Raw genomic sequence first — 26,690 nt, 5'->3', positions numbered from 1 at the left:
GCAGAATAGAGATACGAGTACAAGCGTAGCAAGGAACACAGCTGATCAGAATTCGAGTTTAGAAAGCGCCTCCGCGGTTTGCATCCCACTAAAGATTATTATCTCTTATTTATATCGTTGATTAAATCTCCCCGTATATAACGTACTCTTATGTACGTACGTACAGCGTGTTCGACGTCGCGTGCACTCATAACGCGGGGTAGGCTCAAAATCGAGAAACAAAAGAGAAAAATAAATCAAATTGAATTGCACGAATAGCGATACGTCTTTAAACTTTATGGCTCGGTAACCCTCGTCTTCGGTTTCGCTTTTTTCTTCATTTTCTTTTTTTTCGATCAATTATTTTTTTCGTATTATCGCAATTCCGAGGCATCAGAAGCGCGTACTGCAGCGACGTATAATTGATATATTCATCCTCGAAGAACCTTCGTTAGTTGCAGTTTTATAAGAATTACATCTTACCTTGTAGGTAGGTATGTACTTGTACCGCGTATAAGGAGACCGTGAGGAAATAAAGTGATCAACGTTGTACGTAGTACGTACACGTTGGAAACGTGTGGCGAAGCAGGGGAGATTACGTGATCGCGCAATTACCGTAGGTATAGCTTGAGAAACTCTGATCTCAAACATTCCTATATTCACCTCGTATCGGTTGCTCATTTTCCTACCCTTTTCACTCTCTCTCTCTCTCTCTCTCTCTCTCTCTCTCTCTCTCTCTCTCTTTTTATCTCCATCCCTTCCTCTTTTTTTCTTTCATTTTTGTCATTTTGCCGTACGCGTCGTTGATTTTTTGAAACGCCCCAATTCGCTCCGTCGGTGTTACGTGTAACGTAACCTTCGTACTATAAACTCTTCGGTAACCCTGGTCCAGAAAGTTTTAAACGCGTTAATTTTTAGATTTCGCGTAGGCCAGAAACGTAGGTTGAAATGAAAGAGACTCACGTCCTAGCATAAGTATATGGACAGATATATACATACGTAGGTATAATGTATTTAGCTATCCGTTCATCTATCTATCTCACACGTATAGGTATACGTATACCTCTCTTAATGGCCAATTTTTCACCACCGCTCCACGCCGCCCGTACGGGGCAATCGTGAAAATATTCACGATCTCCACCCGACATTGACCCGATCGGATCGATGCGTTTATATTTTGAACATTGCGTTCGACGTCGCGTTGTACATCACAGGAGGTACATAATTATAAACGCTGATAAACAATAACATTCGATGCGTCAATGGGAATTTGAATATCATTCGTTGTAAATTTCCCGAGTGTATACGATAATGAAATGTTTAAAAATACAAACTCGAATTACGCATACGGGCTGTGAAAACTAATTTTATTTAATTGCGTTTTTTTCTGACCCATTTAAACGTCAGCTTTATTTCCAACAGCTGTGCGCGCGTCAACGGTTGAAATCTGCCTTCTTTGAAACGCTTGTAAATCTCAATTTGCTCGTATAACGTTAACAATAATCGTAACCGGTGAAAAGCACCTATCCGGGCGCAACGACGGTGATAATAACGGTAATAATGACGAAAATCTAGCGAACAATTGGTCGGAATTTGTATACCTATCACTGCGCTCGCATATATGTACACATACGTATCGTGTAGTGAACCTTCGAAGAAAGTGGAACATGTCGTCGTCGATTCGCCCGAAGTGGATCAACGGTATAATTTTGAAAGGAAAAATTTACCCCGCAGCTAAATTTAGCTGAAAAACGGTCGATCGTGTTTCGACGATTGTCACTGGCACATCGATTCATATCCGACTATATCTCTCGCCTATAATATACTTCTGTGCAGTTGCATATAGGCGTTACCCAGCTGCCGCTGCTTCAGGGTCAGGCCTCGAGCCGCTGCGCCAGATGATGAGACAGACGAAACGTATACTACGTATATGTATATGTATATCTCTAGGTACTTCGGTAGGTACTTTAGTTCGAGGAAAGAAAGTCGAAAGTATAATGACAGAAGCCATTAACGCTATCGCTCCGCACGAACTGCTCGCGCTGCTCCTGCACCTCGTGCTTCAGCCGACGCTGCCGATGTACTTGGAGTCGTTGCGTACGGACCACCGCAAAGATCGGCGGGAGAGATCTCTTTTCAAGGTCTTGGGGTTTGAGAACACTAGGCGCTCGTCGCAAGGATCGCGATCTACCGTTTATTTTTTCAACGACTGATACACATTTCCCTGATACTCCCAGAGATCAGATATTGTATACGTACCGCCGCTCTTTTGCACAGCCGTTTACAGGCGTGTTAAACGTATTAAGAGTGTCGGGCATAAACGTAGATCAAGCGCTAATTAGGATCGGCGATAAACGTTCGTTTGTTCGTTTGATCCCATGGATCGTGGGATTTGTGCGGATACTTTTTCGTTGTTTTTTTTTGTTTTTTTTGTTTTTTTTTTTCTCGACTTTCGAACGATCTTATATCGGCGAACGGTGTACACCCGTGTAAAATCAGTCGTCGTTTTGATTGTTCGTTTGTTTCTCTTTTTAACCTCCCCCGACGTTCGCTACGCCGAAGAACGGCCGGGTAAAACGATTCGAAATATCGCCGCTGCTGAGGCTGCTTCGCCGGGGAAACGGAGATAAAGAACCTCGACGACGGAGCGGGACGATATGCGGGCTGGAAATTCTCTTCCCGTATAGATATCGCTACAGGTTATTCGTACGTACCATATCGTACGGGGCTTATTGCTGCGGGGCAGTCAGATCGTATTTAAAATCGTATAATAACCGGTGAATATATCACGGTGGATGTGATTTCCTGCCGGCTCACACTTTTAAATTGCTGTGAACATAAAATCGACATTCCGTAGACGCAACTCACCCAGGGCCATGCAATAAAGCAAGGACTATCAACGCCTACAGCACTCCCGATTCCCGTATCGACGAAGTCGTTTTATTTTTATTGTACAACGCGAAATTGAATGTCATTCGACGAATTTAAAGAAAAAAAAAATCAAATAGCAGTTCGGTCCATGTATTGTAATTTATATAACATAATGAATTATAATTGAAAAAGCTTTGTTGCGCAGGAAAAAGAAAACAGAGATGCGTTGACGCGCGCACGGTTAAACCGAAGTATAAAAATAATCGAAAATTTCTTTTTTCACCGTCGAATCTTTGCTGCCGCGAACGTTGCATTCGGTTATTGACGATTATTATTCTTGAAGCGTACATTATACGACGTCGTCAATTACAAAGGCATTGTTTTCCCTGCAGTAATATACCGAGTATTATGTATAGCTGCATACACAGAATACCGACGGAAGTCACGTGACGACGTCCTTCTTTCATCTCTTGAGAGTATTCGACGCCGGAAGTGATGTCAATATAAACAGACGTTCGCCATCTAATTATATGCAAGCGATACGCCTGTATACGCCTGTGTTTATTTGTAGGATATATTTATACGCCGGAGAAAGGGGTGCAGGAATCACTTTTTATCGGATATATCTTTCTACACGTGACTCTGAAGTATATAGAATAGCGGCGATAAATCTCTCGACCTCCCCCAACCTTTCTCGCGTTATTTCTTTCGCCCGAATTTTGTGTTTCGATCGTTTCGGTGGCTTCCATTTTGTTTTCTTCCTTTATGTCCGAGTCGACGCGACGACGACTGGCAACACGATTCTTTGAATCGATCGCGAAATTATTTGGCTTCTAATTCCTCGCGACATCCAGTTAAAGAAATTTCACAGCAGCCGATTCTTCGAGCCGATAAAATTCGCGTCCAGTCCGCGCACCGGGTCTATACGATCGGTTCTACGGTTTAATCGATACGCCCTTGAACCCACGAAATTCATACGACAGACCAACTCGCAAATTCTCCGCCAATTAATAGCAATTGAAATAATATTTAAACGGAACGTGCCGACGCTGAACGATATGCAGCTTGCGCGCCTGTATACATATAGGATGTACGAATTTTTAAGCGCATACGGACCAGAACTTGTATGCGAATCCTCTTAGGAGGGGAATTGACGAGGATTTTTGTTCGCCCTCTCTCTTTCGGAGTAATCACTGTGTACTAGATTTTCGAAAAAAAAAAAAAAAAAAAAATGTCAAAACGCCACGGTACGCGTGGAACTGATCATCATGCAGAGATTGATAATCCGTCGTATGGATCGATCATTCGAGCGATGAAAAGTTGACGAAAAGTTGCTTAATTAAAAATAGTCGCCCTACAGAGTTTCTTTGACCTGAATATTGGGCGTGTATAGTTTTGAAACCGTTAGATAGTTTCATCGCATAAATCGTGTCCGCGAGCGAATGACCCGTGCAGACATACGTACACGGTGTACATGTGTAAAGAGAAGAGAGAAAAAAAGAAGTCGAACCAAACGTACGCGAGGAGAAGATAGCGGCAGCAGTCTCAGTCAGTTCCGGGTTTCCAATTTTCTTTACTCAAAGGCAGCTGACCTCTATCTGTACTCCGAGCTGATTTTTCTCGCAGTGATTTCTTATGTATTTTATATATACGTATATACGTACGTACGTACATAGGTGCATTTTCTATGTACTTATAAAGTATATGTAAGGAAATGTGGAACCCTCTTTTTCTCGGATTCTATACGGTGTACGGATGCGGGTTTACGTTACTTATATAGGTATAAAGATTCAGGCCACCATCGGCTAATCGAGTATGAACTGAGTTTGTTATCGATGATATATATGTATATCTATTTACCTTAGATTCCGGAGTAGATTATATTCATTCAAATATTCGCGTGTGTATAGGTGTCAACGTGATTTGCAGCTTCGTGATTTTTTTTTCTTCTCTTCGTTTGATGGTGGAAAAAAAGGAATTTCATAACAGTCGAAGTTAACGTTGTACTATATTGGAAAAAATGCGAAACATGGGTGATTTTCGTCACGTGCGGAATTACACATACGTATAATATGTATTACATTTGTATATACCTGCGGTGTATTAATCACGATTTCCGAAGCGTACGATAAAACTCTCGATGAAATATCTCTTTGTTGTTACAAACGAGAGAGAAATTTCGACGAGTCCTCGCATTGTTGCAGCGCGAACGCACCACATAAGCAATTCCCTCTTGGAATGACGATTGACTTTATAAGGAACGTCATGATCCGGGCAAGATATCAAACCGAAACCCGCAGATTGTTACTTGCGTCATTTCAGTTAGCCAGTAATGCAGCTCACGGTGTAACAGCGGCATAAACTCAACCATTATGCTACTGCAGCCGCGGAAATCGCGAGGGATAAATACGTTACAAACGGTCTGTAGCTGTCATTTTCTGACAGGAAGAAAAAAAACGAAAAAACGTCACACAGGATTCTTGCGTCATTATATTGGTACTTCGTACACGTTATACAATGCTACACATAATACCCCAGGTGGTAGGAAACACGTATAAGCAATATACTTGGAGGAAGCAAGTAATTCCGACAAAAGCCGCAGAGGACAGTTTCCAACTAACTCCAAATAAAGGAGAAATGACGATATTAGAATTATCTCATATCCGGTTCACATAATAAACTTCTGTAGTTGGAGAGCGAAGGCCGTATTGAGATTTGATCAACGGTCATTCGAAAACCTGCAATTTTGTTATACACCACCGACGATTCGGATAGCTCGAAACCAATGTATTATTCAATTTTTTTTTTTTTTTACAAATTTTTTCCCTCCATCTTGCGAAGGAAAAGCAAATCTGGCAAAAAATGTCCTTGCTAATTCCTTCTCGGGTATAAATATATAACTGTATGATTGCAGCGCGAAAGCAACGGAAAGTTTGGTGGGTACCTACAGCGCACAGTACTCGCGGGTACATATTATATATAGGTATATGTATATTGTATTTACTATGCTGATCCGTAATCATATAGCTAAGTTAGAAAGGTAGTTGGTTTATCTAACCGCTACCTACACGACCCACTGGCCACTGCAAAGATGCCGCAAGGCAAGCCGCATAACTGCATAGAAAATCGAGTCTAGGGCGTAGCCGTTTCTGTGTGTGTATGTGCGCAGTGGAACACCTCTATGTGTGGATTACATAGGAATGGTACATGTACATATATATATATATATTTACATTTGTATCACGATGGTGGTGGTTGAGGTTCATCTTGAAGCGAGTCTGCGCATCTTCAACATTCCGACGTGATCAAATTTCGCATGATTTTTAAAGCGTTCTATTGCGTTTTTATTTGCGGTCCGTTTTGTCGGAGAATTTTTCGAAAAATGATTGTTGAAATTCTTTCGAAACACTTTAATGTCGCGAATATCATACCGATGACTATAGTGAGTCTCATTTGCTGGTTACCAAGCCTTTCGGATACCGATGAATTCCGACCTTTCGTGATCTTTGATAGAAACTTTTCGTTACTGAAACTGTTTTCGAAGATGGGCAATAAATAATATTAAAATGATCAGTATAGGATCGATTCCGTAATTTTTCTGCGACCAGTCGATATCTTACGGTCATTTTCATATCTGCTTTCATTTTTATCATTTCAGAAATTGACTTCTCTGGGATTAGCCAAAGCAACGAGACTTGAGAGACATGATAACAATAACGGCAACAATGGTAACAATGCAAACAATTCTACCATCAATAACAACCACAATATGCTCCATGATCCTCTACACGCAGGCACTCATTTCGACGCTTACGGTAAATCATCACAATTTTAATTACATTCTATCGGTTATACATATATTCTGAACAGTTATTTCACGTGTGAATGATTTTTTTTTGGTTCTTATGTTTGAAATTACTTCTTTCAGGGAGGAGATTGCCCATGACCCCTCAGGAGGCGCTCAAATATTATGGGGCCAGAATGACGGAATTTGAGAGGGCGGAGGTGGAGAAATATTCTGAAATTTGGTACTTGGGATTAGAGGCATGCAAAATACACGGAGAGGAAGGCGCGACACAAAACGGTGGTTACGATGACGACAACGGGAGCTATAATAAGGTCTTACACGACCATATCTCATACAGGTAAATCACCGTTTCTGAAGTTTACTTATTTAGTTTGATAAACCGGAGTAAGTCCGGAGTAAAATTGCTGCTGCTCCGATTGCTACTACCGTGGAAGCTGAAGCTTGTACGCTTATACATACCTATGTATACATATATAGCCACTGTGATTACCAAAGTATACCCTGTGCGGTCGAGATAGCGGAAAAAAGTGGTTTTTGTTATCGACTTTTTTACATTTATAACCCAAAGATTTGTTCCCTGTTCTTTAGAGCCGTTATTCAAGTTTTAATAATTACAGTATGTCCCGCATACCGTATGCTTATCTCATTTCATTTTACTTTATTTCTTTTTCTAGGTACGAGATACTTGAGGTCATTGGTAAAGGTAGTTTCGGTCAAGTAATCCGAGCGCTGGATCACAAGACAGGGCAGCACATCGCTATTAAAATTATTAGGTGAGATTCAAGGACTTGGTATCATGTAATCGCATTTTCTATTGCAAGGATAACATTTATTTTTATTTATATTTTGATATTTTTTATAGAAACAAGACGAGGTTTCACCATCAAGCTCTTATCGAAGTAAGGATCTTGGACCATTTAAGAAAGAAAGACCAAGAAGCTCACACTTCTCATAACGTCATTCACATGCTGGAGTACTTTTACTTCAGGAATCACTTATGCATCAGCTTTGAACTCATGAGGTAAACTCGGCGGTTTCTTTACAGATATAATTACACGTGCTATTTTTTACTGGAACTCTCACTTTCCCACGTTCCCTGGCAAAGCAAATAAATTAACCTGAATTACTTGCGTCAATTAAATAATATTTCTTTTCATGAATCTTGTTACAGTTTGAACCTCTACGAATTAATAAAGAAAAACAACTACCAAGGTTTCAGTCTGAGCCTGATCAGACGATTCGCAAATTCGCTTATACAGTGCCTAAGACTGCTGCACAGAGAGAACATCATTCATTGTGATCTGAAACCTGTAAGTACAATTATTGACGAACTAACGAAGTGTTATGGCTCAACATTCGTACCATAATAACCGCCACTGTATGAACGCAGGAAAACGTCCTTCTCAAACAACGGGGAAGCAGCTCAATCAAAGTGATCGATTTCGGATCGTCATGCTACAGCCACCAACGTGTTTACACTTACATACAATCGAGGTTTTACAGAAGTCCAGAGGTAATTCTCGGACTTCCCTACGGCACACCGATCGACATGTGGAGTCTGGGCTGTATTTTGGCTGAACTCTACACGGGGTATCCACTTTTCCCCGGTGAAAATGAAGTGGAACAACTTGCTTGCGTAATGGAAGTTCTAGACCTGCCACCGGAGCAGCTAATCAGTCATGCTTCGCGACGCAGACTCTTTTTCGGTAAATTTTTACCATTACTAACTCAATTGGTGTTTTTTTTTTTTTTTTTTGTTTTAGAAAATTTAGCGTCTTATTCTTGAGATTCCTTTGATGTATACACCGTTCTTGTTCATAGTTACCTATTGAAACTCTGAGAGAGCTGAACGTTAATAGCTTTTATTTACTTTGTGCGTTGTTTTACAGATTCAAAAGGAAGCCCTCGGTGTTTGACGAATAGCAAGGGAAAGAAGAGGTGGCCTGGAAGCAAGAACGTTGCTGTAGCCTTACGTTGCAAAGACAGACTTTTCGTGGACTTTGTTAGCAGATGTCTAGAGTGAGTGGCAAAATATTTAATCCCAGAGAAACCTGTGTAAATAATCGTAACGCCAAGTTACAGCTACGATAACTTTGAGAACACAATATCGGTACACCACCTAAATATCTTTCTTCTCATTTTTGTTCAGATGGGACGCAAAGAAGCGTATGACACCGCAAGAAGCCTTGTGTCACGAGTGGTTGAATAGTTCTTCATCTTCAAACCTCAGTTCTTCCATGGCGATGACCTCCTCTGTCGTAAGTTCGGTGGTCAGTACGGTGGTCGAACCTCCTCAGCCAGCTCACGCGAAAACTGTAACTGTTACCGCACCTAGGCAGCGAGCGACGACGATGGAGGATCCACAGCAGCAATATTCCCTCTACAGATTGTACAGGGGGAAAAAATGCGTATCGAAAATATCAGCGCCGATCGACACCACGGATGGAAACACCCTTGGGGTGAAAAGTAAACTTAACGGATCTGCCAGTAGCCACGCATTAGCAAGTGGTGTTCAACCGACTGCTCCTAGACACGCATCTACAGGTGACATAGTTGCAAGTTTAGACCCAAATTTAGATGACTCTGGCACTTTCTTGCCTCCGATATTGTGAAGCCAGGTATGCGCTAGCCACTTTTAAACGTCTCGTTTCAAAATTTTTTTTTTCCAACCATCCAAACTCGCAACTCGTCCTCGTCGTCGTCTTCATTGTATTCTTATTGGTTTCTTTTACTTTAAAATAAAAGTTATTCAACTAGATGATGTTTGAAGGAACTTGGTACGTCGTACGGGTGTAGGATAAGAAAAGAGTGGAGAAAATAATATAGACGGATGAAAATGGCCAGCGGCTGGCTAATGATTATAACGTGCAACATTTTGATTGCACTAGAATTACTGCCGTAGTTGCCCGCAGTAATGAGCAATTTTGAGTAACAGCTAATGAGCTATGAGGCCAAAATAATTACATAAAAACTAAAAAAGGGGCAAATATATACATACTGAAACATCGACTGTGACGTGTCCTAAGTATAAAATAGTGAAAATTGATGCATAGAACTCGGATATGCGAACGTGCCGCAAACGAATTCATGGTCACAAACTACAAGCCGAATAACGCCTAATAGCGCACGCGTCTCCTCAAAATGTGACAGATGGTTTCGCAGAAAAAATAATCTACGTAGAGTTAATGAAAACTACTCGAATATATTATACATATAACAAGCCTAAAGTGATTATGTATCCAGAGTTTAGTGTTTTGAATGCTATTAAATCAGTGGTCGACTGATTGCGTGCATACATGCATACACACATGAATGAATATAACAAAATTTTCAAAAGGAAAAATAAATAAATAAATGAATACTTACGCGATTTTATAACACACAGATGTATGTATAATTTCGACAGCGGGATCTCATTACAGTGCAAGCAGATTTTTTGAATCTTATTTCATTCTAATTTTTTATTTTCTCATTTGTAGTATGTTTATGTTACCGGCAATGACCGAAATTAGAGAATTTCGACTTTCACCGGTGAATGTCAACAGATACCAAATACGTCGGTCGGAAAGATCGAATATTTCATTACATTGTTGTACATTCGGACCCTCTACGCCCTAAGGTGTGCGTCGACATGATCTGCATGGTGAATGTCAACATCTACCGGTTTGAGTCAGAAATAAGGGTATTTAGCAAATATTTCGGACGTACACTAATCGACTATGTGAATGTTGACATTCACCGGCGAAAGTCGACATTCTCCGGATTTCGGTGTTTCACAGTAACATTTATACTATTCCCATGGAACAACAACTAGTTTTATCCGGCACTCAAGTTCAGCAAGAATGCAGTAACATAATGAAAAAAAAAAAAATCTCATGTACCATTACATATTCACGTATTCATCAAATTTTGAAAAAACTATTTAGTACGAATTCTTTTCATTTATTTACCTTTCTCTCTTGGTTATGTTAATTTTAATATTTATTTATGTTTGTTGGATGCAATTTTTTTTACAACCGATCAAAATACTATCAACGACTGCGTAACTGTATACTTTTATGTTATTTGAATTAAAAAAAAAAATATAAACATTGTGAAAGAAAATAGTTGAAACATTTCTCAAATGCATACTATAATAAACGTAATGTATACAGATAATATACTTATTATTAACTATTATGTATACACTTAGGCGAGGCTGTGTAGTAGTTTCATCAAAATCGATGAGTTTTGTCGGGTATTTCAAACAAAACTGGCTCAAGGCCTGATTAGTACTATTGTGATATTACACTACCACTGTCTTACTTAGATCTCCAATATTGAAAATATAACTAATACTAATTTTAACACAATTATTATTATTATTACTATCATTATCATTATTATTAGTATGATTATTATTATCATTATTATTATTGTCATTATTATTATTATTATTATTATTATTATTATTAGCATTAGCATTATTATTAATATTAATCCATTGTTATTATTTCATTCATCATCATCAATCATTATATCATCGATACTACGTGATCATTATCAAATAATATTAAAATACAATCATACACCGTTACGAACTATACATATTATATAATAATGATAATATTGTAACTGAATACATTAAACATACATACATACATTGTATACATTGCATTACATATTATACATATATACATATATATACACGTACATAAATGAATATATGATATGTAAGTAAATGGATATCATAAATTTAGATAGTTTATTATGTAATGATGATTTTAATATGATTAAGATTATTTCTTATCAACACTGGTTCGCCACTGCCCCATCATTTTTATTTTTACTGTTCATTGTTAATTATATATTGATCAACGAATGCGCATTTTGATTTTCTTTTCATCATCAATTACGAAAAATATATAAAACTTTACATTTTTTATTCAATAATTATGTTTTATTGAGAATGAATAAGAAGAATAAAAAAAAAAAGAAGCAAATGAATGAACTTACGAACATAAACATCAGCAAAACCCCGAGCATAGAACGTTTAGATATATACACCGCTCAATGGTTGACACGATCGTATCACCTTTGTGAATAAAGTTTTTTTCTTATAGCTAAACGGAATTGCGTCTGTCCTATAGATACGCTCATGAAAATTCGACGGCGCTAATCGCTACCGTGAATCTTAATAAACGGGCTAAACGAATGAAAGATTTTATTTCACTTCATGCTGTTTAATTATCATTTTTACTTCATCGCTTAGATGGCTAAAGAAGCAATTGGTGCCACCGCTGTTCGTCAAGCTCTCTGATGACTAACAATGTTATAGCTACAACTATGATTTGTCAGCTTGCGATATCATCGAACTGTTTACCATAGTACCGGAATGATTGTTCACTTACCTACGTAACCGTGAAATCATGGGTATGTTCTCGTAGTTTTTATTGATCACTTTTTTTTTTTCTATTTTTATTTTATCTTTGAAATACCTGATTCTACAATCATAGGAGCAGCGTTAGCGAAATATTTCGAAAGTCAACTGGAATTTGCCCCGCGTGACATAAGACTGAATAACAAAAATGTTACGTAGAATGTTTCTATACTCGCATTATACGCATTGTATAATTAATGTGTTACCGCCATTTGGAGATTGAACGTCAAATGAACCGTAGATATTTTTAGTGATGTATAATAGAATTAAAAGAAAAAAAACATAGATAAATTCCTGCAGGTACTAATCGAACGGGGTAACTTTTATTATAATCGATCATCACGTTAGAAATTCATGGAACAAAGTAAAATAAACTAGAACAGTTCAGCTTTTGTTTAACATATACATATTTTTTTTTTTTCTTACAAATCTTCAATCAATAGTAGTAAAACTGAAAAACATCATAAAGTTTATGAGATGAATACATCGTAGTTGATTAAACGTAGTGTCGGAGAACAAGCATCGTTAATTATAAAAATCCTAAGTACGAATATCGAATAAATACGTACGTTTTAGATACTGTCGGATGAAAATAATGATAATAGTAATAGTGATGATGATAATGACAACAATAATAATGATAATAATAATAGATGTTTCAATTTTCGAATAACGAGTTTCATAACTAGTTGATCAACTAGTCCATAACGTTTAGGGTATGACCAGACCCTCTGTGGTTAAGAATTTTAATTTCGAAATTTTGACGGAGTAAAATCAATCTAACATGCGACTAAACCAGCTACATATGGCTGACGTTAAATCAAAAAGCTCTCAAAAATTAAGAGACTTCATCAATACTATCAAAATATTCAGAGAATTGTCAATAAAACATAGCAAGACCAGAGAAGCGTAGCGTTATAAAAATACTAGCAGCTGCAACTTATTTTTGTAAAGTTTATTAGCAATTATGAATGAATATTTGTCTTTATATTCATATTAGAAAATTTATCGTTGTATTGAATTTCTCGTAGAAATGCTCTATGAAGTGTGAATAATTTTCGGCTAAACGTAACTCCGGATTTCGATGATTTATGTATAATTTATCAAGTGTATAAGTGATTATTGATTTGAATCAATTGATTTTGTCAGGTTTATCACCGCGCGCGTAGAGGATTGCAGACGTTGATAATTGAATATTTTTAAATTACTACTCAATATCATGATATAGTACAGGGATTATCGTAAGAAGATACATCTCATTGTCATTGTCTTATTTGAATACATTCTGTGATTAAATATCGGATATGAATATCTAATTAAACAATAGTAAATCGTACCACATGTTATACAATAATCCTGTAGAATCAGTTCTCATCGAAGAATGTAATGAAACGGATAGGCTGAGCATGGCGATTCAGTGTATATTTAGGTACATGCCTTCGTACATGCATGATGTGTAAAATATACAAGTATATTATAGCCTGATGAAATTATCAGTTTGGTATAAATGCACGACGGACAGACCTGTGGAACGTTGACTGATTCACATACCGCATCGGACAGACTCTGACGTATTTGACGACGATAATTGAATCTATTACTATGGTAGTTGAGAACGATCGATATTCAATAACTGTACAGTTTTACGTTTTTATTAGTCATTTTCATTTACATATACAGTGGGAACAAAATTATGTGTATAGAAGAGAATACTTGTAATATCTTGCAAACATACATACCTATTACTAGAATAAAATTATTAACTGAATACCGCATATACCTATTGTATACCTATAGTAATTAATATTGGGAGAAAAAAAATGTAGAACGTATTATAACTAAATGTAATAAGGTTGGATATTGAAAATTGCAAATCGTAGTATTACATGTACCGACCAATTGACTTGAAAATTGTCTGCGGAATGGGGTGCCTATCCTATCGGATAATTTCTTATTTACGGAAATTTGTTACGACAAGTAGTCAGCTGGCAATATAATATAACTGAAGTAGGCTATACAGTAATGTGATATAACAAATTCTGTGAAATATATTCGTAATCGATGATCACTACAGCTACACCGTTTCGAAATTTTTAATATTCAATGAAAATCAAACATTGATGAAACACGAAAAAAATAAATAAATCAAATACCACCTGTCATCGCCCTTGGTGTTGGCGTACGTAGAAACGAGAACTAGATGAAAAAAAATGTACGAAACAACGTTAGAATTAACAATATAAGGATACGATCAATAATAGCTCGACGCGGCGTCTAATATTATAACAATTTAACAGTAATTGTGAAATCTATTTAAGTAAATGTATGATACAATACGTATAGTGGTTTAAGTCTATTGCCAAAATTCTTCCTTTTTAAAATAAAGCAAATCCGAATAAATACATTGAATTGAAATATAATTAATTAAGTAGACAATTAGACCGTAGACAATCATATGCGCGTAATCTTGCGTCATGTATAAGTTAGTTAAGCGATAATATTCAATTTATGAATTATAAAGTTAAAAAAATAATTATTGTACGTTCTGAGGCCGTAGCATTATCCAACGTTTAGCTTAACCGCGGTTTCTTATACTTTATAGTTCTACGTGCCAGAGGTGAACATTTACCTTCAAAATTATCATGGAAGGACCTAATCGATGCACGACGATGTGCATATTACAATTCTCTGTGAGAATATATTACTGATCATTTTTTGGCAAAAACATTGGGTCTTGCTATAGTGCAATATAATGATAAATTGGACAATTAGAATTTCTAACAATAGGCTACATATTAGGATTGTATATAATACGTAACGCAATTTACAAAAAGTATACATAAATAAGATATGCACGAGAGTAACGATGCAGTGTGGTGGTGTGAAATTACGACGCTCCATTACGGCCCGCAGTTAGGATATTACAAAAATTAAATAAACACATATAAATGAATGACGATAGATAAAAATTATCACGGGAAATTGTATCTCGCGATATATAGTATTTAATTATGTAGGTATTTGTAAACTTATCTCCCAATTCAATATATCGTGTATACTTATTATTGTATCATTGAGGAAAAAAAAAAAAACAATCGTAACACTTTGCTTGACTTGATATAAATATTCCAGCATCATCATTTTTTCCATCATTTATTCTTGGTTGTTCATTTCACATTGGAATCTTTTATATTATCACTTATTGTTAGTAAGATGACAAGGATTTGACGATATCTTGTGTGTAAATATACCAATAAAGAAATAAGAAGGAGTTTTTTTTTCTCTCTTAGCACGAAGTTCACTTTTGGATTGATCAATTATTGTCAAGCAGAATCAGATTTTCATTTGGTTTATTGTAAAAAATTGAAATTATTTCAACCGTCAATTGCAACGTAGGAGGATCTGACAATGAGTCAGGCAGAGTTGTGGAGTAGAATGTTGCAAAGTTGGGCACTTTGATTCAAAATTGTCCAATGAACAACCGAAGCATCTGGCAGTCCGATAAGATCGAAAAACTGCGTGGCCGAAATAAACTCGCCTGCACCGGAGATTAATTTGAAGGAGCCAAGGGTTAAATGAGCCCGAATATTGCAATACTGGAAAGCTCGCTCTGGTGATGGGGAGCATTGCGAAAGGCAGCTTGACGGAAAAGTGAACGTTCCAGATGGTTACATATGTATTTCAGTGGTGAAATGTCCTTACACCTAACTGGGTCATGAGAAGCGCTTCGAAAAAAACAGGTAAACTCATAAGAACCCTTGTGGCATTTCAAAATTCAGTATTGAAGTGTTCATAGTACTGTGCTATTGGTACCAAACAATTTTATCGCTATTGTATTTTTTTGCTGATGTATATCAAAATCATTATAGACACCCTAATCTGCCGACTTGGTTGAACTGTCCGCAGGACTAATGGAGATACCTCAATTTCGTCATCTCTAGAACCCGAAAAATGATTACTGGATCATTTTAATAAGAAGATCAATTGAGTGAGGAAAACGAATACACCGATTAAATTGAGTTAGGGATGAATCCCATCAAGATATCTCAATTTTTTCTACCGAACAGACTAAAGTTGACGTCGAACATAATCATTCAATGAATCGGTAATTTAGTTGAGTCATGATTATTCACGTTTTCTATTACTGTTATAGGAAGAGAATTGGCAGCCTCGAAGCAACTCTGCCGTACGTCTAAAACACAAGACTCATCGGTGCATCTGCATAATTAATCGTTATATTTATCACTGAATGAAAAAAATATACACGCTTTATTTATCATGTGGCGATGGATCATGTACTTTCTTAAAGTAATGAAATGTTAGGTCGATATACATAGAACTCTTATCAATTTCATAGTGACACATCCATTGTGCGAGGAATTTTTTTTGTGTGTACAAATCCATAGAATACCTAGTAACGTGTTGGAATTTATTTTGCCCTTTTTATTCATCTATCACCAACAAGCTCCCGCAAATCGCTAGTTTGATTGATAACAGAAACATGATCAAGATTTTTTAAAAGCAACACGTCGCATGCATATGATTAAGCCTGCGAGCAACTAGTGATTTCTTAATCATACAGCTAGGGAGTAGGATTGCATGCACACGATGAGGCACATGGGGCCTTGGAAGACCTCCTAGCCTATCCTGTTCTCCTAATACAAAATCCCACTTTTGGCCAAACTTTGCATTTTCAGGGCCGGTATTCTAGAGCTCTACGTTATCACTACGGGTTTCTCTATGGTAATAATTGCATGATTGAATGCACAGGCAGGCATACTATAGTTAATCCTGCCATGCATCAGTTGTTCTCTCTATCATACTAGGAATAAATATACAGGATGGAACGCATGCACCTGATGAGGCACCAGGTCTCGGAACGCCTCCTCGGGTTTCCTGTTCTCCTGATACCCAGAAACTTTTTTGGCCTAAATCATAAACTTGAGGATCACTCTGACAGAGCTGAAAATTATTCTTTTTTTTTTAAATCGAAAATTTATTGAATAAATAAATACACACTAGGAATAAATATACAGGATTGAAGGCATGCACATGATGAGGCACTTAGGCTCTCGGACCACCTCCTCGGGTTACATGTTCGCCTGATACAAATACTTACTTTTAGGCGAACTTTCAATTTCCAGGGTCGGTATTCTAGGGCTTCACATTATCAGTTTTCAGATTCTTTGTTGTTGATCACCCCGAAAATTTTTTTGAGTATCAGGAGAACAGAAAACCAGAGGAGGTATTCCAAAACCTGGTGCCTCATCATGTACATGCGTTCCGTCCTGTTTATTTATTCCTAGTTTGATAGAGAAAGCGACTGATACCTTGCATGACTAACTATACGCCTGTCTGCGCATGCAATCATTCATTCATGCTTCGATACAATGTAAAATGTGCAAAGTCTATAGTCTTTGGTGTTTTTACCCCGATATCCCAAAGAATCGCCCCAAAAATGAGCAAAGACTTTGAAAAATGAAGCTCTCACACCGCCGTTCAGTTTTTCATGAAAAAAGTTCACGGAAAATTCCGAGTAATCTCGAAACAGTCAATTGCGAACGTGCAATTCGGTGTTCGATCATTGCAGCGTCTCGTACGTAGATCCTCCTTTTCCGAGGCAACGGCAGTATGGCCGCAGCAGCCGAAGCGACGTCGTCATCAGGAGCGACATCGATGGTAGCGCGTACATCCTTTGAAAAGAGCTACAAGAAGCTAGCGAGGAGAGAGAGACGTATATTGGGGTAAGGATTAGCAATGGATTAGTACGCGGTCACTGCAGCGCCGTATACTCGGTTGACAATGAGTCCAGTGTCCAGTTTTGATTGAGCGGCCACTCGGGAAGGAGTGTTCCGTTCGATCTACATATTTTGAAAAAGTGCTTGACAATCGGTAGCTACTGAAAGACCTATATCATTGGAGCTTTCGTGAATTCCGTAACTCGGAGATTTTTCCATCAGCACTGGTGAGCATAATGTTTTTACCGTGACCACCGTATGTCCGGGCTTCCGATCGGTCAGCATTCCGTTTCAAAGAATTCGAGCTGGTGGTAATGCGACGTGAACGAGGAATTTTGATGAATTGTAAGTAACGATTGAACTCGATGGTGGGTGAGATTGCGCTCGGACTATAGTCTTTGCACTTTTTTCAGGCGTTTTTGGGTAAATTTCGTGGGAAAAAACATCAAAGACTATAGTCTTTGCTTATTTATCAAGCGATTCTTCGCGATTTCGGAATGTGAAAAATGGGCCAAGTAATTTTTTTTTCAAAATTGAACAAGTTATCGCCAATTTATCGATCTGAAAGGTGAAAATCAAGGATATGTCTATGGGATTCACTGCCAGCTTGATTTAATCGACGTCTTCGTGTTCGTTACGCCTTCCAACGTAGAGAAAGCGTCCTGGATTATTTAGAACGAATAGATTATCTTTCACCTCGAAAAAACGTTAAACCTATGGCCTCGGATATCTTACAAGATTCAGGGGAAAAGATCTTCGATCGATTAGTCGTCGTAATATGTCACAAAGATCCGTAAACTGATCAGAGTTCAATCATTCGATTGATGATCAATTAACAAGTGCATTAATTCAGGCACAAAGCGGTAAATGTATACTAATCCAACACATTACAGCCAATCACGAAACATCCAATCGGGGGCGTGTAATTTGGTACATGGTCAACAGAGTACATATGTGTTGCAGGTTTTCCGTCTTGGATTCGACGGCAGTTCAGCTTCGGTGACAGGAGCGGCGACATCAGGAGCGACATCAGTAGCAAAGCAGGTTCCTCAGAGCGACGATGGAGAGAGAGAACGGTGAGCATAACTTCGCATAAAATTTAGTTGAATATTGCATAAATCGGTTGCGCAAAGGTTCCTATATGTATTTTGATCACTCGCTCTCGACTATTCATACGAACAATAAAAACAGTCATTAGAAAAACACTAGCCCGGATTCTGAACAATCCTTTAACATTCTGAGAGATGACTTTTCAATTGAATTACCCGTCTCATTCTGTTTTCCAGAATTTGGAAATAATCAATTGATCCATCTTACTAATACAAATTGGATAAAGCCATTATCCTCAATCGACTTTTGATACAAAATTTTTCTGATTTTTTGGGCCGTCCATGAAATGGTTTTCAAATCGCTCGAGCGTGTGTTTCCATTGTAGTTTGATTCCGTTATTATGAGCATCGCTGAAGGATGTATTGCAAATGCACTCGATGCAGCTCCAGAAAAATTCCTAGGGATGATTTTATAATGATTCGCTCAATTTCTTTTCTCAATGAAATACGGAATGATTTATTGATCTTTTTCGTGGTTACAAATAGAGTATAAATATAAGCGATGGTTATATCGTGATTTGAATTGTACATGTGATATTTTTTTTTCTTTCTGGTAGATGACCATTGCGTGACGAAACCAAATCAGGACATCAACGAGTCTCTCCCAAGATCGACTCCTCTTCATCCCATTCCGCTAGGGATGAATCTGCAATACATGAGACGTAGTACAACTCTTTTTTTTTGCGGAGGTATGTTTCGTTTAATGTATCCCTTACTAGAGTCCCTAGTATATTTCAACATTCAAAGTCTGCGTATATGAATTGCACCCCCTTGAAGAAAATTTTCAAAATCGTCCTCATAAAATCAGATCACCCAGCATTACCCAATAGACTTGGTAAATTCATACTCCCCTATAATAAAATTCATCAGACACGCCAATGAGGCAAGACGATAATTTATTATCATATAACTTGATACAATCTATTATAATTCGAACGTCTTATACTTATATACTGATCATAAAATAAGTCATACATTAGGTAAGTTGTGTAATCAGTTTACTAATCATTTATGTATTATTTATGTTACAGGTCGCAGTTCCTCCAACGTCGTTGCCCGGACTCCCCCTGTTCATCGGGGGGAGTCCAGGGACCCGTCCCCTGGGACAGCGCGGCCTCCCACCGCCCCCGGGGTCCCAGGGGACCCAGTCCCCGAGGACTTGTCTCCGGGGATTCGGTATCCCCGCTGGAGGGGATGCCATATCCCGAGGGACATGTCCCCGGGACTGGTCTTCGGGGACGCAAGTTCCCCCAGGGACACGTCCCCGGAGATGCGGTATCCCCGCTGCAGGGGATGCCGTGTCTTTGGGGGCGTGGCCTTGGGGGAATACGTGTCCTCGAAAATCCCGGGAAAAGGAGGCCTCAAGCGGACACTTTGTTTTTCGTTTCTCTAGAGAAATCAAGAAAACGAGTGACCGCTTGGGACCTCCTTTTTCCGGGATTTTCGAGGACGAGTATTCCCCCAAGGCCACGCCCCCAAAGACACGGAATCCCCTCCAGCGGGGATACCGCATCTCCGGGGACGTGTCCCTGGGGAAACTTGCGTCCCCGAAGACCAGTCCCGAGGACATGTCCCTCGGGATATGGCATCCCCTCCAGCGGGGATACCGAATCCCCGGAGACAAGTCCTCTGGGACTGGGTCCCCTGGGACCCCGGGGGCGGTGGGAGGCCGCGCTGTCCCAGGGGACGGGTCCCTGGACTCCCCCTGATGAACAGGGGAAGTCCAGGGGGTCATAACTGCGGCGACAGAATCTCGGAGTACCTGAAATATACGAAAAGTGCATTAATAATGACGTAATATAAGAATATGTTATTACCAATATGATATTGTATGTCAATATATTAGTTAAATGTTATATCATATCATCTGTTAATATATTACTGCCAATGTGATGTTATAATATGTTACATTGAATATATTTCTATAATATACTCTAACTTATATCGTACTGATACATATTTCATACCTGGAAACGAATTGTGCGATGCCATGTAACTCCTGCCCTTCGTAGTTGGAAGTTGAATAAGTACTGCGATGAACTAGGCACCGTGATGACTGATCGAAAGTCTGAAAAAAATGTCATACAAGAAATAAAGTAAAATTGTAAACCTGAACCTAAGATATATGAATAAATTTGTTGACGATATTACTGCGGAGGTAATTTCTAAACCTATGATAAATTCCCAAATCCTCCGGATAGACGAATTATAGTGTTTGAACGTGGGGACCACTATCCCGCACTTGAGAACATTATGATTGAATAAGTACTAATATGAGGGTTCATTAACGTGTAATTAATTGTACTTAATTGTTCGAAATTTCAACGACAAAGAATATTCTTAGCATAAAGTTTCTGCGCCGACTTTCTCTATTGTGTATACGAGTGAATTCGGACATCAGATCCAGATTCCTAAGATTGCAGAATATGAATAATCTTTCTCACCTCAAAACAACGGTATAAGCCTATAGCCTTGGGATTTTCTCAAAATTTGAGACGATGGTCGATAATTTTTTTATGGAGTTTCCTATGCTATTCTTAAGTATTCTGATCTCAGGAATCCAAATTTGCAAGTTAAAATGATCTATCTTCAAAATTCACCGATCGAGTTATCGCCAGTTTATCGGTTCAAAGTGTGAAAAATCGAGGATATCTTGATGGGATTTATTCCTAACTTAATTAAGTCGACGTATTCGTATTTCTAGTACGAAAATACAAAAGAAAAGTGTCCTGCAATTGATTTCAGAAATACTTCACATTTTGACCCAAAAAAACGGTAAGCCTATAGCCTTGGGATTTTCTCAAAATTTGAGAAGATATTTGATAATTTTTTTTATGGAATTTCCTATGCTATTCTTATGTATTTTGATCTCCGGAATCCAAATTTGTAAGTTAAAATGATCTTTCTTTAAAATTCACCGTACTGTGAATTTGGACAGTAAAAAAGGCTTCCGGAATACTAATTGTCTAAGTAACTGTTCAAAATACTATAGTTATTAATTAATTGTTTGATCACTAAAACAGTCTGCAATTATCGATTTACATTGAGAGTAAATAGGCATCAGGTATGAATTTATAATTCAATAAATAAATGAATACACGAACACATAATCATTATTAATAATTATTAATTGTCATGTCACGATCTCCGCGATTCGTCGAATAAAGCTAGCAATAAATCTCATTGAGATATCCTTGATTCTGAACTCTTCAGATCTATGAACTTTTTGACTCTTCGAAAAACTTTCTGAAAAAACTCCTAATTCTGATCTCAAATTTTGAGAAATATCTAAGGCTTGGCGTTTTTTTGAGGCAAATGGCAAAGTTTTATAGAATGCCAATTCTAGTACGCTCATTGAATGCATTCTAACTCCAGAAATGCAATTCAGACAAACCACTTCTGATCTCATTACAAGTCAACGAATACAAAATAACAATCATTTCTTACCTTATACGAATTTTGCAGCACAACGTAGGTATAGTAGTTGAAAGTTGAACCGTATCGGGAAGAACTAGGCATCTTCGACGTCTGTCAAGTACAAATCTGAAATGCGAAAATATTATGTCAGAAACCAAGTTAAATAGTAAAATTGAACCTCGAATATATCAATAAATTCGTTCATGAAATGGCAATGAATCATAATTTTTATTAAAAATCCCGACGATAGGTACCTTCTGTAATGTTAGACAAACAAATTGATAGTCTTCAAACTTTGGTCAATACTATTCCGAAAACAATCAGATTATTGTTAATCAAGTTTATGAATATAGAAATATAATAATGTGTAACGAACTAGGTATAGTTATTCAGGATTCGAACGAAAAAAGATATTTCGACAGCGCAAAATCGTGACCCTCGTACTCCCTCAATCTAAAATACAGGGAATACAATTGTGAATAATCAAAGTTTTCCGTTTTTGCGCAAAGATCTCAATCCCTCCCACCATCGAGTTCAATCGTTACTTAAAATCCATCAAAATTCCTCGTTCACGTCGCATTACCAACAGCTCAAATTCTTTGAAACGGAATGCTGACCGATCGGAAGCCCCGACGTACGATGGTTACGGTAAAAACATTATGCTCACCGGTGCTGATGGAAGAATCTCCGAGTTACGGAATTGACGAAATTTCCAATGATATAGGTCTTTCAGTAGCTACCGATTGTCAAGTACTTTTTCAAAATATGTAGATCGAACGTAACACTCCTTCCCGAGTGACTGCTCAATCAAAACTGGACACTGGACTCATTGTCAACCAAGTATACGGCGCTGCAGTGACCGCGTACTAATCCATTGCTAATCCTTACCCCAATATACGTCTCTCTCTCTCCTCGCTAGCTTCTTGTAGCTCTTTTCAAAGGATGTACGCGCTACCATCGATGTCGCTCCTGATGACGACGTCGCTTCGGCTGCTGCGGCCATACTGCCGTTGCCTCGGAAAAGGAGGATCTACGTACGAGACGCTGAAACGATCGAATACCGCATTGCACGTTCGCAATTGACTGTTTCGAGATTACTCGGAATTTTCCGAGAACTTTTTTCATGAAAAACTGAACGGCGGTGTGAGAGCTTCATTTTTCAAAGTCTTTGCTCATTTTTGGGGCGATTCTTTGGGCTTTCGGGGTGAAAAACACCAAAGACTGTAGACTTTGCACATTCTACATTGTATCGAAGCATGATTGAATGATTGCATGCACAGCAAGCATATAGTCAGTCATGGAAGGTATCAGTCGCTTTCTCTATCATACTAGGAATAAACAAACAAGATGGAACGCATACACATGATGAGGCACCAGGTTTTGGAATACTTCCTCTGGTTCTCTGTTCTCCTGATACCCAAAAAATTTTTTGGCCTAAAGTCTTAACTTCAGAACCGCTCTTTTTAAACTCAAAATTATTTTTTTCTTCTTGTATCAAAGATTTATTGAATAAATGAATACACAGGCAGGCATATAGTTAGTCCTGCAAGGCATCATTTGCTTTCTCTATCAACTAGGAATAAATATACATGATTGAAGGCATGCACATGATGAGGCACATAGGCTCATGGACCATCTCCTCGGGTTTCATGTTCTCCCGATACGAATTTCCACTTTTGGTCAAACTGAATTTTTAGGGCCGGTATTCTAGAGCTCTACATTACCACTTCTGGTCTGTAACCAGGCACGATTGAACGATTCAGCATATCTATGATGATTTAATACGCATGTATGCATCATTAGGCTTGCATCCAACATTGAATGTTAGTGAATGATGCGTGTAAGGAATGACTCCAATAATCATCGAACAATCAATTTATTGATAGTAAGTCATGTTTATTAATGATTGATTCGTCAAAAATACATATCAGGATACCGTCACGCACATCATAGGTAAGTCAATTCAAGATTACATATAAATTTTTTCTCATGATTACAGTGTTCTAATATCATGGGCGATACTCCTACGTCAAATCACATTAAATTTTCAATATGATTAATCGCAAAAATGCGCGCTGTTAAAATAAGTAGAATACAATTAATTAATATTATATTGCCTACTCGGGACATACGATGACGCTGATGACATATGATGTAGGGCCGAGATGCCTTGTAGGCTGACGATTCGTTTTCTAAAAAATCAAAACAGGAGAGATGAGCATAAAACTAATTCGTAGCTGCGGAGAAAATTGCATATTTCCAAGAATGTCGCTCCAAAACTGATTTCGTAGTCGGATTCGCGTATCCGACATTAAATTATATCAGAAAACACCCACTCAAACGATTTGGAGCAAATTTTGTCTACCGCTATTTTGGCATAAAAATCCTGAAAAATCTGAAGGCAATGGCTTTGGATTGTTCTCTATTTTCTAGTAAAAAATCGTTCGCTTTATCATGAGTGTATTTCATTATATCTCAAGCTCGAGAATCTGAATCTCGTAGATCAAACTACCTCTTAAAAATGGTCACCGCAGGAATCTGGGCTTTCATACTCTGCCACTCATTGTCAGAAAGAAGTTCGGAAGCACTGATTGTGAGTAGAAAATCAATAAGATTCGTTCGTGGTTGTGGTGTAGAATTGTGAGATGGTGCTTTCAGTTGCTCCAGTAGATGCTGCCCTCTTCGCTGATCGTTCAAACACCCCCAAGTGAAAAGCATGACAAATATTCCTTCTCATTTTATCCTATATGGTCTCTATCTATGCTTATTATCATAGATATATTGAACTATATCTATTGTACTGAATTTTTTATATTCAATATACAATAATAGCGGAAGTACCGGTTACATACTCGTGTATTCATGCTAGGGTAGAAAGGTTTTCGACGAGTGCGAGCCTTTCGTTTCTTTCTCCGTTTCTGTCATTTTCCGAAGCACAATCGCTAGATGTATCTTAAAACCGTAGAGAGTAGATAGTCTGGATGGTAAAACTACTGGTCGTTAATGCAGTTTCCAAATACAACCGGAGGAACCCATTATCGTTCGTAAAGTACGTGACGAAGCTGCTTTATCTCAAGCATAATTTTAGTTTATTCGTTTTTATGAATATAAAATCTAGAAATTCATTCGACGGTAATAATTAATTGTCATATTTCACCTACGCAAATTATTTCTCGAACAGAGATCTGCGATATTACATGCACATTCACCGTCAATACACTATAATTACAATTCATTTATCAATTTTCTAGTATTGGCTGTTGAGCATTTTCGAACCCATTATTTATATAGTATTTTCGAAGACGCGGGAAAGTTTTCTTTCCGCAAAATATGATATTAGATTCAAAAGCATGATGTTCAATATATCTATGCCATCACCATTAATCGATAAATCAAATTCTTAGCTACTTTTGGTAGTTTTATAATTCGAATTGCAATGCAGCGAATAATAACATGTGTAAAGATTATTCAGTATAAGTAAATACATCAATGAATTACGTTCAGAAAAATTTTCACAATATCACCCGCGGGCTCATTGACATACAATCAAGCCTTCCGTAACAATGCATTTTATAACAAAAATCGTAGTAATACGCATATTATACGTGGACAGGCAAACAAATGTATTACATTCGGAAGACCCTACGTGTAAAGTTTTTTCAAATAAATGCATTTTAACAAATAAAATGCAGCCTGTCTAAATTCTTAAGTAAATACTGTATACATATAACAATTGAATACCTAAATGTAACCTTTAATCACACAGACTATTAATCTGCGATAATTATACGTATTATTGTTTCTAATAATCATATACATATATATAATATTGTGTATATATATATATTTATATAACCGAATGAACTCAAGCAGACCCTTTTAACGAGATGGAAGAAATGATGAATCATTAGTCGGATCCCCCATTTTTAATTTTATCAAATGTCTACCTATAATATGTTAATCTATAGATATATAATGTGTATATTTATATATGTATGGAAAACATCGCTGAATATATTCTGTTTATGCGATAAAAGAAAAAAAAGTTAATAAACTCGATGAATTCTACGCGTTTACTTTTTTTCCACAGACTTTTCAATTACTGATCATACGGGTCCATTGATTGCTGATTTCTAGTAAAGCAAAATTCTTTTGTCGACGGCCTTCCGGCAAATTGGACACTCGGACATTCTGTCTCCACACATTTGGCAGGTTCCGTGTCCGCAGAGGAAGATCATATTTTTCAAACGGTCCAGACAAACCGGACACATAGTCTGCAACATAAACGAAAATATTAAATATGTACATGTATTCATAAAAAAAAACAAAATATATATGAGTTCAAATTA

The 26,690-nt window shown here is 37.7% G+C and overlaps 2 protein-coding genes and 1 long non-coding RNA gene across 5 annotated transcripts in view; 2 read left to right on the top strand and 1 right to left on the bottom strand.

The window, feature by feature from the left end:
* LOC105690113 (dual specificity tyrosine-phosphorylation-regulated kinase mbk-2) overlaps positions 1 to 10,515 on the top strand; it is a 91,731-nt gene extending 81,216 nt beyond the window's left edge. For both annotated transcript variants that reach the window (XM_020854684.2, XM_012407665.3), the window contains 8 exons: positions 6,509 to 6,665; positions 6,779 to 6,995; positions 7,333 to 7,431; positions 7,521 to 7,679; positions 7,830 to 7,968; positions 8,049 to 8,364; positions 8,548 to 8,677; positions 8,808 to 10,515. In XM_020854684.2, coding sequence (XP_020710343.2) covers positions 6,509 to 6,665; positions 6,779 to 6,995; positions 7,333 to 7,431; positions 7,521 to 7,679; positions 7,830 to 7,968; positions 8,049 to 8,364; positions 8,548 to 8,677; positions 8,808 to 9,270 — 1,680 coding nt within the window. In that variant the 3' untranslated portion in view covers positions 9,271 to 10,515. The remainder of the gene's footprint in view (positions 1 to 6,508; positions 6,666 to 6,778; positions 6,996 to 7,332; positions 7,432 to 7,520; positions 7,680 to 7,829; positions 7,969 to 8,048; positions 8,365 to 8,547; positions 8,678 to 8,807) is intronic.
* A 7,349-nt stretch (positions 10,516 to 17,864) lies between these two features.
* LOC125500139 lies at positions 17,865 to 20,087 on the top strand. The gene is made up of 3 exons (XR_007277344.1): positions 17,865 to 18,042; positions 18,779 to 18,891; positions 19,482 to 20,087. It is a non-coding gene; the product is annotated as an uncharacterized LOC125500139 (long non-coding RNA).
* Positions 20,088 to 24,216: 4,129 nt separating this feature from the next.
* LOC105692202 (E3 ubiquitin-protein ligase MIB1) overlaps positions 24,217 to 26,690 on the bottom strand; it is a 203,719-nt gene continuing 201,245 nt past the window's right edge. The window contains exons 15-16 of one of the 2 annotated variants that reach the window (XR_003150195.2): positions 24,854 to 26,615; positions 24,217 to 24,533 (exon numbers count right to left, since the gene is read on the bottom strand). Coding sequence is in view for 1 of the 2 variants with exons in the window: in XM_025746133.2 (XP_025601918.1) it covers positions 26,475 to 26,615 (141 nt within the window). In the remaining variant the exon portion in view is untranslated. Of the gene's footprint in view, positions 26,616 to 26,690 lie in introns of both variants that reach the window. The other variant, XM_025746133.2, reaches the window with a different exon arrangement.

Source organism: Athalia rosae, chromosome 3, assembly GCF_917208135.1.
Source record: "Athalia rosae chromosome 3, iyAthRosa1.1, whole genome shotgun sequence".
In the NCBI taxonomy this organism is placed as follows: Eukaryota; Metazoa; Arthropoda; class Insecta; order Hymenoptera; family Athaliidae; genus Athalia; species Athalia rosae.
Note: the sequence above shows the minus strand (reverse complement) of the source record. Positions and strands in the feature narration are given on the sequence as shown.